Source organism: Cyclospora cayetanensis, unplaced genomic scaffold, assembly GCF_002999335.1.
Source record: "Cyclospora cayetanensis isolate NF1_C8 unplaced genomic scaffold, CcayRef3 CcayRef3_contig_2, whole genome shotgun sequence".
Taxonomy (NCBI): domain Eukaryota; phylum Apicomplexa; class Conoidasida; order Eucoccidiorida; family Eimeriidae; genus Cyclospora; species Cyclospora cayetanensis.
The window spans coordinates 249305-263858 of record NW_020312147.1 but is presented as its reverse complement, the minus strand read 5'-3'; the positions used below and the strand labels follow the sequence as shown (position 1 = coordinate 263858).

General features: G+C 51.9%; 2 protein-coding genes across 2 annotated transcripts; one reads left to right on the top strand and one right to left on the bottom strand.

The window, feature by feature from the left end:
- Positions 1–306: 306 nt before the first annotated feature.
- LOC34623380 (nucleolar protein 56) lies at positions 307–3348 on the top strand. Its single transcript, XM_026337695.1, has 6 exons — positions 307–1032; positions 1324–1461; positions 1676–1864; positions 2198–2313; positions 2769–2903; positions 3051–3348. Exons 1-6 carry the CDS (start codon positions 307–309, stop codon positions 3346–3348), a joined length of 1602 nt encoding a protein of 533 aa, XP_026193480.1.
- Positions 3349–5292: 1944 nt separating this feature from the next.
- LOC34623381 (serine/threonine-protein phosphatase PP1) lies at positions 5293–8057 on the bottom strand. Its single transcript, XM_026337694.1, has 5 exons — positions 7640–8057; positions 6792–6968; positions 6045–6196; positions 5587–5721; positions 5293–5334 (listed from the first exon to the last, which is right to left on the bottom strand). Exons 1-5 carry the CDS (start codon positions 8055–8057, stop codon positions 5293–5295), a joined length of 924 nt encoding a protein of 307 aa, XP_026193479.1.
- Between the last annotated feature and the right edge of the window lie 6497 nt (positions 8058–14554).

The window sequence follows — 14554 nt, the reverse complement described above, 5'->3', positions numbered from 1 at the left end:
CTTAGTTTTGCTTAAAGGAGAGGCCAATCGCGCCTTCGCAAGGGCAGGTTCCCCCTGCAGCCTTGGACCCCCCACACGGGGCACACGAAATTGCTGCATCTTCTTGTGATTTGGAACATCTCTTGGCCATTTTTTCTCCCGTTCCAATTTGTCTCCCAGTGTACATTGTGGCTCTCAATCCTTCATCAGGTCCTCTTTCGTGCATCGCTGCGCAGCGGCTTCTTCGGATTTCGCTGCAGCGCCTCAGCGTCCCACGTACTTGCCAGTAGGCTTTTCTCGTTGCGGTGTATGAGTTGAAGCGGCAGGATGTCAGGAGAGACGTTCCTCCTGTTTGAGTCTGCCCCAGGGCTGCTGCTGTTACGTGTGAAGCAGTGGGATGCAGTCGCTCAGGACACAGAGGCGGTGCAGGAGGCTTGCACAGACGCTCAGCGTTTCAAGCAGCTCATCTCTTCAGAGGCCTTTTATCCCTTTGCCGACGCAGCAGAAGCGCTGGAGACCCTCATGGGAGTGGCCAGTGGCATAGTTCCCCCGTCCATGCAGAAGTTTTTGGAGTTACACATGCCCGAGGCAGCCCGCAGCGGCGGAGCCTCGAGGAAGAAAAAGCATGTTTCGGGAGAGCATGCCGATTGCGCCTTAGGAGTCTGCGACGCTGCTTTGGGGAAGGCTTTGAGCGAGTTGGGCTACAAAGTCATTTACAGCCCCTCCATGCTTGAGCTGCACCGTGGCGTCCGCATGCATCTGCGTGCCTTGGCAAAGCCACTAAGGACTCTTCCTTTGGCAAAGTTTCAGGTGGGGTTGGGGCATAGCTACAGCAGGGAGCTCATGCAGGTGGATCCTAGGAAGCAAGACAAGCCCATCATGCAGTCGGTTGCGCTGATTGACTCATTGGACAAAACCATAAACAGCTTTTCGATGAAGCTTAAGGAGTGGTATGGGTGGCACTTCCCGGAACTTATTAAAATCGTCACCGACACGGAGGCTTATTGCAAGGCCGTCCTCATTATCAAGCAGAAAGAAGAGTTCGATGAGCAGGTATCACGACAGCTCCAGGCGGCTGGCAGAACGCGAGCTGTTGCTGCTGCTGCTTTCTGCACCGATGAACGCTGTTGGGAGTGGAGTGGTGCTGCGGCAGAGAGGCCTTTAGTCTTTTACCATCGTGGGCCTAACAGCACTGGGGCACGTTTTACGTCTAGCGTCAGGCAAGTGCAGCGCTGGTTTTTTGTAGCGCAACAACTGTGTGTGAGTGCGTTTTTGCTCGTTCGCACGCACTTCGCCTTCCGAGCACATCTGGCAAGCCTGCGCTGCGTTGCTGCGCGTGTGCAGGAAAATGGGCAGAAATTGCTGGAGGCTGTAGGCAACAGTGAAGAGGTTGCAGCCGAGGTGCTTACTTCCATCAAGCATTCTATGGGCCAGGAGATTTCGGAAGAGGACTTCGCCAACATTGAGCGATTCGCACAGCAGGTACGCCGATTCCGTCGGCTCAGCTGCTCGCGGCTTTTGTTGTACTTCTCGTGCATGCGTTTCAAGAGACACGCGCAAAGCCGGTAGAGGTTGGGGGCAGTGTCGGGTGCGGTGTTGAGACAGCAGCCTCTCAAGAAAGCAGAGGGCAGGTTTGCTTTGTGTGCCTGCACGAATCGGATTGAGTTCTGTGCTTGCGGCTGCTTTTTTTTCTCAGCTGCTGCGGCTGTGCGAGCAGCGCAAGGCGCTCCAGGAGTACCTGAGCGGAAAGATGGACGTCGTTTCCCCCAACCTGAAGGCTGTGGTGGGAGAGGTTCTCGGAGCCAGACTCATTTCGCATGCAGGCGCGCTCGTCTCGCTTGCAAAGTATCCTGCATCCACAATCCAAATTTTGGGGGCTGAGAAGGTGCGCGATCTCAGCGGCCGCTCTTGCGTGCGACGCTGCGACGCCGCTGTCGCTTCCCTTTAGGGTGTTTTGTTCTGCAGTAGCAGTACGGCCGTTGGCGCGTGGGCAATGCCTCTAGGCGTCTTCTCCTTCGACGGATCCTCCTGCGGATAGCAGAGTGTCGCTAGGCAGACAGCATGCATGTTGCTTCTCCGAGAAGCAGGAAAAGGCAGCAGCCAGCAGCAACCAACGCTGGTGCCTTTCCCTGCTTCTCAGAGCGATGCCTTTTCGTACTTCTCAGAGCGCTAGTTGAGTGTCGGACTTCGTGGCACGTTGTTCGTGTGCGGTGTGCAGGCACTCTTCCGCGCATTGAAGGCTCGCAGTGGGCGGACTCCTAAATACGGCTTGCTTTTCCACTCCTCCTTTATCGGAAGGGTGCAGCAGCAGAAGCACCGAGGTAGAATGAGCAGGTGCGACTCCTTGAAATGAGGCTGTGTACAGGCAGCTTTTTTCGCCTTGTCTGGCGGTGCAGTGCGAGTGGAATTTCTTTTCTTGGTGCAAAGGCGCTTTTTTAGTACTACGCTTTTAGATGCAGGCATGCCTCCTCGCTCTGCCTTGCAGCTAGGAGAGAAGGATTCACTTCCCTTCCCCCCTTAAAATTTGTGTCGGTGCTTGGAGGGGTGGGGTTTTGCGCGGCATGTGACCGTTTCGAAGATGGAAAACTCGCATTCCGTTGTTTCGTTTTATCGCGTCGTTCCCAACATTCTATGTCATTCTCTGTCTCTCTTTCTCTCTGTGTGCATTGTTACTCGCTGCTTCCGTTCTCTCTGCTTCTCCTAGCGCGCATTTCCTCCCTCGATGCTTCCATACTCGCGACGGTCCCCTTTCCACTCAAGTTTTCGCGCATGCCTGCCCTCACTTGCAGGTACTTGGCCTCGAAGTGCGCGCTGGCTGCACGCATTGACGCGTTCAGCGAGGAGGCTGAACGGCCCAGTGGAAACGTGCAGCGGAGCCACATTTTCGGAGATAAGCTGAGGGATCAGCTAGAGGAGAGGCTCAGGTAAGGCAAGAGTTGCTGGATGTCGCGCGGCGGGGTCCCCTTGGGGGTGTGTGTCCTTGCAGCTCCTCTTGTTTGAGGGAAGGTTTCTTATGGCCTCTGCGCTGCCCCTTATTCACGCATTCGTCTGCTACCGCTGTTGCGACTCAGGTACTTGGCCGACGGTATTGTGCCCCGCAAGAATCTGGACGTGATGCGGGAAGCCGCTGCGGAGGTGGAACTACAACGCGCTGCGGAGGCGAAGGCATTGAGGAAGGCTAAGAAGAAGGCCAAGAAGGCGGCAGCAGCAGAACCAGAAGCAGAAGCAGAAGAGATCGAGGCGGAGGAGCTCCGGAACAAGAAGAAGAAGCGAGCGAACGCAGAAGCGGAAGAGCAGACCGAGCAGGCACCAGTTCAGGTCAGGAAAAAGAAGCAGAAGAAACGATTAGAGGTGGAAGCTGCAGCATAGGAGAGCTCGCAAGAAGACTTAAGCAGCAGCAGTGCGGGCTACGACTTCAGAGAGGCAAGAACAGAGTGAGAAATGTGACAGCAGTCTCGACCAGTCCGTTAAACGTTTAGGGACTTTGGGGGTATTGTTTAACGCCACTCGCGAAGCCGAGAGGGAGAAAGAAGGGCTGCCTGCCTTCATTGCAGTGCATTAAGCACCTATTACGTGGCCCCCATTGTTTTTGTTCGGGGCGGCCTCTTTTCATAAGACAGATGATATGCGCAACGGCGCAGTTTCTCAGTTTTCGTCCACAGGAAGCATGCGTCTGGCAGAAACAGTCATAAAATTTTGCGATTAGGGCGATGCAGAATGAACACACTCAGCGCGGAAGCTCGGGTAGAGCAGGTTCGGGCAGGGGCCATGTCTTGCGCTACAACACATAATGTGCATCGTATTCTGTTCTGTCTAGGTTCACAGGCCTCAGCTGTAGCAGCTGAGGATACCAGAGGGGTGGTGGGGGGAGGGGGCACTCCTATCCTTAACGGCACCGGGCAGCTGACAAACAGTAGATAGAGCCTGCTGGCTTGTGTCTCGAATATTTCACAACCCACGTGCCTTTACAGGTATATCACTATTTAGCTGAGCACGGGGAGCCACGAACCGGCCCTATGGACGCACGCGCGTAGGCGCTTGCCTGTGCTATCCCACGTACAAAAATGTGCAAACGGCGATACCAACTGCGTCGCTATATTGCACCCAGCCGCTAAAGGCCACTAAAACTTGACTTGCAGCAGACTCCGCTAACCAACAACCCTGTTTGCCACTCCCCTCCCCCGCTGTTGCCCCCACGTGCCCCGGTGCCTGCACGCTTCCTCCCTGCACATATGCAAATCACCGCACGTTTACTTTGCCTTAACCATCAACTACCACCCACCCACCCTGGCTCTGACTAAAGATGCCCTGTAAAGCCCCTTAAGGACCCCGCGGAAAGGCCAGCGTAGTATACTCTCCTCTTGCATTTTTGGTGGGAGGCGGCTCGGCATACAAACGCGCACTCGCGCGACACTGCCGCACTCCAACCTCCCAAGGAGGCCCTGGAGCCGTCGCCAGAGAGGCTGACCCCGAGATGGGTTGGCCTGGAGGCTGTGCTGCCGTTTGTTGTTAGCTGCGTGCTTACAGGCAGGCTTGCGCATGTGCACTCAAAACTGCCCGCATGCAGTGAGGCTGCTTTGCGTTTGTGTCGCCCGACCACTCCAACACAGCTGCTTCCTTGCTGGTGTAACAGCAACCAGGACAGATACCCCGGTGCCAACTAGCGAGGCATGCGCGTGCTACCTACACACTTCAAGCAGGGACTGCAGCTGCCAAGACAGGCCCACACTGCCCCGTGGCATGCAGCTGCAGCATGCGCCGCCTCAGTGCGTCGCCACCGACTTCCCCGAGGCACCCGCACGTCAGCACCAAACCAGCAGCCTGCCGCAATTACTGGAAGCGGCCCTTACACCCTCCATGCCATCGGCAAGCCACATGCAACCAACAGGTTTGCAGCAGCAGCGGCCAACAACAAGGGGTCGGTCTCTATGCAAGGAGCAGAAGCGACGGACTGAGGTAGATTCGGCCGAAGGCGAACAAGGTTGCGTTCGCTTGTTGCGGCCTCCGTCTTGCGTCCCTCTTGAGCATGCAGCTACGCAGCTGTGCAGCAAAGAACAACTGCTTAAACGACTGCCTTGCCCTTCTGGCTAGCGAGCAAACCATGCAGCCTCTACTACCTTGCCAACTCAACATTCAGATGGCTGGCTAGCTGGCCACGTTTGCAGCAAAGGGAGGAATACGTCGTAATCACCATGTTGCACTCCGTATGCACACTTCCCCAAAGCCAAGGGAGAGGGAGCGGCGGTCGTCTCTCCCCCATCGTCCTCGCGTCCCTCCCGCTGGAAAATATCACTTCAAGCTTGTTACTCGCCTTTATTTGTTGATTCCCTTCTTCTTTTCCACGGGCTTTAAGATCTGCGACAGCGGAGGCCAGAAACGAGCGCAACGGCAGCGCACTCAACATACCCATACGAACACCCGCCACCCCGCGCATGGACGCACTCTAATAGCAGTTCCAAGTAACATTCCACGGGAGATTGTCCCCTTATTACCAAAGCATATTGAACGATTAACACGCACCCACCCAAGCACGCACGACTGCATGGTGAAAACACCTGCATTCCTACAAGCACGCCAGTGATGGGAAGAAGAAAAACTTCGGCTCACCTGAAATGAACACATGAGGGTCTCGTCCACGGACATCATGGCACCGGCGTTATCGAATTCGCCACAATAGTTGGGGGCGCTGAAGAGAGTCACCAGCTGCCTCTTGGCAAAGAACTCATAGCCGTCCTCCACCACCTACAAACACGCGCAAAACACCGACACCCCAATAAGCCTATTGGACTTCGCACCGGAGTTCCACGATGCGGCAAATTAAAGAGAGTCTAATAAAGACTGCAGGACTGAAGAGACACCTATCGAAAGAAGACTGCGAAAGCTCAGTAAAGGCGCTCGGTGAATACTACACTTTAATTCGACAGGTACGCACACACATATATATATAGACATACATATATGTCCACATACGTGTACACGCACATATGTACACACACACATGTTTACACATATATATATATATATATATATTATGCATGCGCTCATGCCAGGGTTGCACAACCAACCTGGTGGGCGCGGCAAATGAGATCTAAGTCGTGTTTGCGGAGGAAGTTGTGGACGACATCTTGTCCAAAGGTGAAGGAAACGCCTCGGTCGTTTTCCCCCCACCCCGCTATTTCCTTTTCAGGATCAGACCACAACAAGTCGCACAGAAGGCCTGTGCACCCGCACACCGAGAAAGACACGTGCAAAGCAGAGAACGAGATCGACAAGCAACATCGGAAAAAGCCGCATTAACGCATGAACCAAGCACACAGAAAGACAAACATCATCTTTAACGCTTTTTGCACGCAAGGCCGGACTACCGCACACAACAAGGCTCTAAAAGAAGAAGCCGCAAAGACAACCGGCTGGCGCAAAACTCCCGCCTCCCTCCTGTCCATGAGTAGTCCCTTTGCTTGCGTTTAGCTCTACGGCCCTCATGAAGAAAGCCAATGCCAAAGGACACTACCCCACACGGAAGGTACTGCGACTGCCAGGGAGAAAACGGAGGGGGAATAGCATTTAAAAACTGAAATGGGAGAAGAAAGGGTCCTTCAACGCCAATCAAAAGGGCGAAAACGCCTTTCTGTTCATGCGGTGCACAGCTACGAGCTATTGTATGCTGGAAATTGACCATGGAGGTGACCCCTCGAGATATCTTGAAAAGAACCAAGGAGAAGTGTGGGGATAAGGGCAGGAATACACTCAAAGAAACCAACTCAAAATACAACAGAGAAAGCTCAAAGCAGAGAAGTTGATAATTCGCTCACCGGTATCAGGGACGTCAGTGGGGCGAACGATTCGCCTGACCTGATCCATAGAGTTCAGTTCAGGAGACAGCCCCCCATGCATGCAGAGGATCTTCTCATCAATAATGGCAGCCACCGGGAGGCAGTTGAAACAATCTGTAAAGGTCTTCCACAGCTTGATGTTGTACCGGCGCTTGCCTGCGCGCCACGCACAAACAGCGGAGAAATTGCAGATCCACACAGCGAAAAGTTCAAATGCAGGATACAAACAACGGAGAATCTGCACACCAATAGACCGAGGAGGTCAACAAAACTCCAAAAGCCATGCGCATGTATGTGCAACACAAGATGAGGCAGCTTTTACTGTGGCCACTTCGCTGCGTCTACAGGTGAAAAGCGCATCCCCAGATGGCTCCACAGGCACATAAAGGATCCTCCCCCACACTGTAAGCAGCCCATCTGCTTTTAACCATACCCTTTGTGCTCTTTTGCCCCCCCATTCCCTCTTTCTCTCATTTTTTCCCTCTCTCTGTCGCTCTCCCTCTCCATTCGCCGCCCCCTCTCCAAATACCCACACACCAACACCAGCTCCGTACAAATCAGTCAACAGAACCCTCAACACGCCTCCCCAGCTACCACATCCCCCCTCCCCCCTAGCCGGTCCTATAGCAGCGCACGCACATGCAAGCCACCCCCCTTCCTCCCGCCAGCTCTACACGCCACAATAGCCGTCTGGGGGACAGCTGGTAACCAAAGCATGCATATGCCAAAAGAGCAGAAAGAATAAGACGATTTTTTTCTTGGGAAGTAGTTTCTCCCTTCTCGCACTCTAAAGTACGCGTGCATATTCGCCCGCCTGCCTGCCTTACATTCATCGTAAAATCCGTAAATGCGGTTAATGGACGCGCATTCATGATTGCCTCGAAGCAGAAAGAAGTTTTCTGGATACTTGATTTTGTAAGCGAGAAGCAGACAAATCGTTTCCAGGCTCTGCTTGCCACGGTCCACATAATCCCCTAGGAAGAGGTAATTGGCCTCCGGTGGAAATCCGCCATACTCGAAGAGGCGCAGGAGGTCATAGTACTGCCCATGGATATCCCCACAAATCTTTATGGGGGCTTCCAGTTCCAGCAGAATCGGCTGGGCTATAAATATTTCTCGACTCTTCTGACACAGCCCCCTAATCTCAGCTTCAGTGAGTTGCACCGGCTTGCCTGGTCGGCTTCCCCGCACCTCTAGCAGCTTGCTGATGACTGCATCCACGTCCACATCCGTTGTTGCCGCCATTGCCGCGAACGGAGGAGAGGCAAAGACACAGAGATGAATAGAACACACAGGAGCCGCAGAGCATGCGCCCCCGACAGGGAAACAAAACAGCGGCCGCGCAGGAGTCAGAATCACGCACAAGCTCACCCCTACGAACTGACCCCAAAGCCGCTGAGGGAGAGAAAGCACAACTGCGGGGAAACGACTTCAGCCAAACAAGCCGATATAGTCCCCGCAGTATCGAAAAGAAGATACAGAAGCACTAGGGCCCTATCCTGCTGACCATACCCCCATGCACGCACGCAGATATGGTAATGCCGACCTCTAGAATGCGCAGCAGCGTCACTGACTGTATACCCCTACACCCTGTCCACAAGCCCTTGACCGTTCTATCGCGGCCTTTCCTGTGTATAGAGACGACGAGCACACAGCCGCTGTATTGTGCATATATATATATATATATATATATATATATATATATATATATATATATATATATATATATATAGGGATGTGGCGCAGCAAGGACTGCTATAGGGTGACTTCAGCCCGCACTTCTGAGCAACTCTGAGCAAGCCACACCAGCTTCTGAACTTGCTCAGAGCAGATCGACGTGCTACACGGCTGCATGCGTCTTCTGCAGCAGCGCCTTCCTGCAGTAATTGTCTGCTCGCTGCGAAGGCCAGGACGTGCGAACACAGTCTAGCCGACACCTCTTGCGGCCACTCGATCTTTTCTTCAGTTCACTTGGATACTGCTGCTGGAAATATGATTAACCACTCAATTACTGCCGCTGTTGCAATAAGAGAATGAACGGTGTGAGTCGTGTGCTGTTGATTCGCAGGAGCACGCCGGCCTCGATACGCGGTAGCATGGTGAAGCTAAAAGGCCGATATAGCGGAAATTACGGCTCTATGCCACATACGGAGCTACTGCTGGTGTTGCTGCTGCTTAGAGGACCCGCAAGAAGCCGCTACTGCCAGTGCGGCGGCAAGGGCAAGGAGGCTGCTGCTATGCTGGACAGTATACCCGCGCTGCTGGGGAGGTACAAGCAGACAAAGCCGTTCCAAGGTAAAGCCGCAGGCAGTCAATGCTGCGCTGCACGCAACCGGAGACTCCCGTGCTGCTGCTGCTGCTGCGCGTGCCGATTGCCACCCAGGTGTGGCTGCTGCTGCGGCTACTGCTGCCAAGCCTGCCCGCAGCGCCTTGCCCTGTCTGCTGCTCACTACACAGCAGGATGTGAAAGGAAAAGTACGTAGAGGAGACAAAGGACCCCCCGAACCAGCAGCAGACTGCAGCTCTACGCCCCGCCTTGGGCCCCTAGCCTGCGGCTGCTGCTGCAAGCAGCAGCAAGCACCCTCGCCTGGCTGCTGCTACGACTACTGCGCGCACATTCGCCACACACCTCATACTACTGCATTCATCATGTGTATACATCCCCCTTTCTTCTAAATTTCCAGTGTAGGAAACCCTCATAAAACGGCATTTCCTGGTGCTGCCGTAGCTGTGCAGCCCAACTGTAGCGCAGCTACAGTTCTGAGGCAGCGAGGGGCAACCAGCGATGGCTTGTTAATTGCCGCAGCTCTAGCATTCCCTAGCTTTAAAATACACCCCAAGCACATTGTAAGACCTGCATACAACTACTTTTTGCATGAGTTGACATATGAGCAATTAAACCGCTTGCAGGAGTCCTGTAGTGGTGCCTCAATGCCATCCCAGCCCTGCGAATGGCGTCCACACCGCAGGCATGCCGATCACAGCGCTTTATTCTAAAAGACTCTCATTGTACTGAGTGGCAGCTCACTTCTTCCGTGCCAGGCTGAGGCAGTAGCTTCTGAGTTTGTTCTTGAGTCGAGAAATTGCCTTCATAGTCCGAAGCAGTGTGTGTAGCTGGCCGAGCAACACCTGGAAGGCGTAATTGCGCTACTTATTCTGGATTTTAATTTCGCAAGGCAGCTACTGTAGGTCTTTGCCATAAAAATATTCGAATTGGTGCAAAGCAGGGGTATTGTCATATTTTGTAAACGTTGTATGTGTGCGCGGCGAGTTTTGCTGTTGCGGGCTAGCCTTCTGCAAGGGTAACTCTCTGTCGAAGGCCTTCGTTGGGGGAGACTCAGCTCGAGACTCAATACAAATCTGATCGATAGTAATTCTTTACCAAAAAGGACTCGATCTTTTTTTGTCCGCAACGCTTAAAGCCCCCTACATGGGGGAAGAGGGACAGTACAACGCGAGCTGCGGCACCCTACAAGGATTGCGAACACTTGCAAGTCGCTGCACATGATATCTAGCGTACTTGAAGATAAAGATGGGTCTTTTTGTATCAAGCTAGCAGTACTTCGAAAGAACATACACGAACAGTCAAACTACTCAGCCAATCCCCTGCTAGTTCTAGGTACTGACAGGCGGCGCAGTAGAATAGGTTTAACTGTAGATTGACCCACTCCATCTTTCCTCGAATGCAGAGCTAAGCTCCACATGCTCCTCCCTTGTTTTTCGAGACCAGAGCCATGCAGGCCAGCGGGAACATTCCCCATCTATCATCATTCCCAAGTCAGGCAAAAGCGCCAAAACAGTGCAAAGCAGGAATCACAATGTGCGTGTAAACCGCTAAAGTGAAATAAACAAGGGGGAAGATACACAATAGCCAACAAGGAACGAAGGGCCAAGCTAGTGCGACAGCGGGAAAGCGCTGGCTTGCAGTCATTGGAGCGCTGAAATGGCCGAGAGCATCCTGCTACGAGAACACGAAAATACCTCAAGTGTGTGAAGGGGATCAAATTACACACTACTTCAGCAGTGCCTCCGCGTCTCGCAGAGCAATGGCTAAATACAATTACAGCCGAGGCATGCAGCAGACTCGATTTTAAAGGCCTCAAGAGGAACAAGGAAGAATGCAGGGATTACATAGCTGAGGGTGCCAGAGCGTGAATGAAAGTACAGGACATCTTGACAGTAGTGTCTAAGAACTTCTCAAGCAATACCGTATGTAAAGATAAATATTTCAGGCGGGGCATGCGCCGGAGAAGGACACTTACCATGCAACGTGAGGAAAGGCGTCAATGGCGACTAGCGCTGTTAACAAATAGAGCCGCAGAGTCTCCCGCACCCAAAAAGTCAGCAACTGCTCCTTGGTTAGCCACGGAGGTTGGCGTCCCCCACTTCATTTCACTACGAATTCCAGTCTGGCATGTCCTCAACGCTCATTCACCCTAGAACTCACCACCGCTAAGGCTTCCTGTGGATCCTACTTCCCCACACGGGTCGCGTGTCTGCGCTGCAGGATCCACAAAAAACTCAGGTAACTTTGAAGTTTAGAGAGCCAATATTGATAGTTCTGCGGCGCCGGCACCTGTTATGTCAATCGATAGACTGAGGAAGCGCATGAATTCGCGAGAGAAAAGCAAACGGCCCCGCCGTGTAGACCAGCAATGAAGGAGAGTAATGGGCATAAGACTCTACTGGCGTCAAATAAACCCATTCAGCACATGGCAGAGAAGTAAGAAACTCAGGCCAAGAAATTACGCGTTTGCTTGCATAGAGCCGCGCATACTCTACAGGAGTGCAGCTGGTGTGGTCGGTCTGTCCATTTGCCTTAAGCCTGTTGGTAGTGGCCATAGTACGACTACTAAGTAGGTGGGTCATTGAGGCGCGCCGGAACGCACTAACAGACTTCCAATTCGCAAACTTGTACTTCTGGGGCGTGTGTAATACCTCCAGGCATGAGCTGAGAGTAGTCGAGCACTTTTATAAGCCGGGAGAGAGCTGCACCGAGGACTGAAAGCAGCATATTTGCAAGGTATGTCGAGAACGGTAGTCATGTATTGGCCCTTGATGTCAGGCAGTTGAACAATCAAGTCCATAATTAGATGAGTTAAATTGTTTGGAGAGCCCAGAGATTTTGCGAAAACACCATCTTCGGAGAATTTCGTGGCTTCAGCTGCTGACAAACTGTGCATGATCCTGCACTCTCCTATGCCGCGGGACGCTAGACCACAAGCAGGAAAATGAGAGCTCTTTGATTGCATTATGAATCCCATCATGGCCCAAAAAACGTTATCATGGACTTTGTACAACAGCTTTGCGGAATGAAGTCGGTATGTACAGGCAACGGAGAATCTGCTTTGTTATGAACCACGGCAGGTCGTGCTCGAAATAGTAATGGTTCACTTGTTGTTTGACATTCTGGATTTTGGCAAAAGTTGCTGATGCATGGGTGTCGTGAACCATGAGATCCATGCAGTGTTGAGAGAAACGGTAATTGGTCACAGGCAAGAGCGTTCACGCTACAGAGGAGTGAAGCGCTGAAGCACCGCTAGAGGGCGTTGGCGACCATGCTGGTGATGCCTGTAGGAACACTTCACTGTCAAGTCGTACTGCCTGAGGCGCGTGAGACGGAGAACAATTCAAATGTCGTTAAAGCTCTGAAAATTTCTTCTTTAGCTGCACTAAAAAAATGATGTTTGGTCTGAGCAGCAAATTGACGCTCATATAAACAGTGCGGGCATTTCCTGCGCCCCACCACAGGAATTAGAGTTCTTTTTTCGCGCGGGATACCGCTGCTCGGTTTCGGTGAAACCATAGAAAAGAAAAACACTAGGTTGGTGCACTGAAGAAATCGTATTTCGTTGGGAGCGGCTTGCACCCATCGTTACATCACGTGCGTCGGTTGTTTGGAAGGAATGCCACTTCTTATCGGGCAGTGCAAGTACCGCAGGAGTTGTATGCAGCCGATAAGAGTGCGTTTGGCGGCATCAGCTTCCTCGATCGAAGTCGTAGGCTGCTCTTTCTTGAAAAGAGACTGTTAATGGATAAGAGTTCCGATCAGACCCAGCAGCGGATTTTTGGAAGGAAGATGAAAGTTCATAGAAGTGTGCAACGTTCTTGCGGGTGCGCAAAGGTAAAGGTCACTGCGTGACATTCAATTTTGCCCGAGCTGGCTCAATCCCTGCAGTGAAATCACTGAATCAAGCAGGGAATTTTTCGCAGGAAACACGAACATTTGTGTGCCCTGTTGTAGGACTGCTTGACCCGTAACAGCGGAAGGACAGGCCTACGTGATGTGGGTACCTTTGAATGCTTCGGTAGTTTAGTGAGACATGCTTTCCTGATATTCATATCTTCAATAACTCTTCCATAAACATTTAAAGGGCTGACTGATCATGCGCCTCTGCCAGCTGTTGAGCCACCAGATTTTTTTTGGCTTGCCAGCTGGATTTTGCTGCCCCAACAGGCGTTGCTCCACAATTTACTTTCATCACCAAAAGGTGTTTTGCACACTATTGTCAACAAGAGTCAAGCTTTTGGATCTTCGAACAATTTGGTTGCAACTGAACGGCTACTATAGACTAGCCTACATGGATTCCACTGCATAAAAATGCGTGAGGGAACTACTACCATAACTTAAATTGTCCCGTGAGACAGGTGATACGCTCAGCTGCAGCTGTGTAAAAGTCATAATACAACTAGCACTATACCCCGTCGTTAAAGAGCAGCTAGCCTTTTAAAGCGATTTTAATCGACTGGACCCCTGATTGAGTCTTCTGTCCAATTCCACTAGTGCAGCCAACCCGCATGGCCCCATTAGGATGGTAACTACATGTCGGACTTACATGCAAGGCTTTTGGATAATCTTAAGGCTCTCTTCTGTTCGTCTTGGGCACATTTACGTAGTCATTTTTCTGATATAAACCTGCGTGGGCAGGGTTATGCTTTAAAACGCAGTGCACAACCGCTGAGCGCGCTTTGCCCCACCCTCTCGGCGATCTGAGCGTCCACCTCTAGTTACGGACACCATATAGCGCACATTAAATGTTGAGTCGCTTTTTGTATCGAGCGAGTGCCAGTCTAAAACACCCAAGCTAAAGCAGCAGCTAAGCCAAATAGTCAATTCGTTGTTAATTCTTGACTATTATAGCTAGTGTATTGGTAAGTGCCTTGTGGTGTACAGCGTGAGACGAGAAGGAAAGAGATCTAGAGTGCGGTGTGATGCATGCTCTTAGCTCTCCAAGCATTTACACCCATCTAGTTGGACATACCGACTTGGGGAGAGGCATCCAATACTATAAGTATCAACGTTGACCTGACGGGAATCTGTTGAAAAATCATATACGAGCAGCCACATCACACTGTAAGTTCTTCACAATGAATACGCCAAATACAAATTCTTCTGCAGAAATGCTTCAGTGTTGCTCGAGCCGCCACTATTCTAGAGTTTAGCTCCTTTTACGCGTACTCTCGTTCAGGCTCCTCGGTCCGAGCGATGTACGGTAAACAGAACGGAAAGTGAATATGCCACGCTCCTGATAGCTACTTTCTCTCATTGCCCCTACATGGTGTTGGAGATTTAGAAGTATACTATGGTGGCGCTGGAAAGAGCGACATGCATGATAACATTATGCGTCTCGATGCAGGCACTCCTTCACTCACCATGAGACAATTCACGTGAGTCACACAGTTTATGCGAGCGTTTTTTCATATAAAGGCATTGGCAGCTCCTAACGGTTGAACTGTATTGC

Coding starts and splice junctions, on each gene's coding strand:
- LOC34623380 (XM_026337695.1), top strand. CDS start 307: ATGTCAGGAGAGACGTTCCTCCTGTTTGAGTCTGCCCCAGGGCTGCTG. Junction 1,462..1,675: donor TTGAGCGATTCGCACAGCAG/GTACGCCGATTC, acceptor TTTTTTTCTCAG/CTGCTGCGGCTGTGCGAGCA. Junction 1,865..2,197: donor AAATTTTGGGGGCTGAGAAG/GTGCGCGATCTC, acceptor TGCGGTGTGCAG/GCACTCTTCCGCGCATTGAA.
- LOC34623381 (XM_026337694.1), bottom strand. CDS start 8,057: ATGGCGGCAACAACGGATGTGGACGTGGATGCAGTCATCAGCAAGCTG. Junction 5,722..6,044: donor TCATTTGCCGCGCCCACCAG/GTTGGTTGTGCA, acceptor GCGTGTTTGTAG/GTGGTGGAGGACGGCTATGA. Junction 5,335..5,586: donor CCCTCATGTGTTCATTTCAG/GTGAGCCGAAGT, acceptor CCGCTGTCGCAG/ATCTTAAAGCCCGTGGAAAA.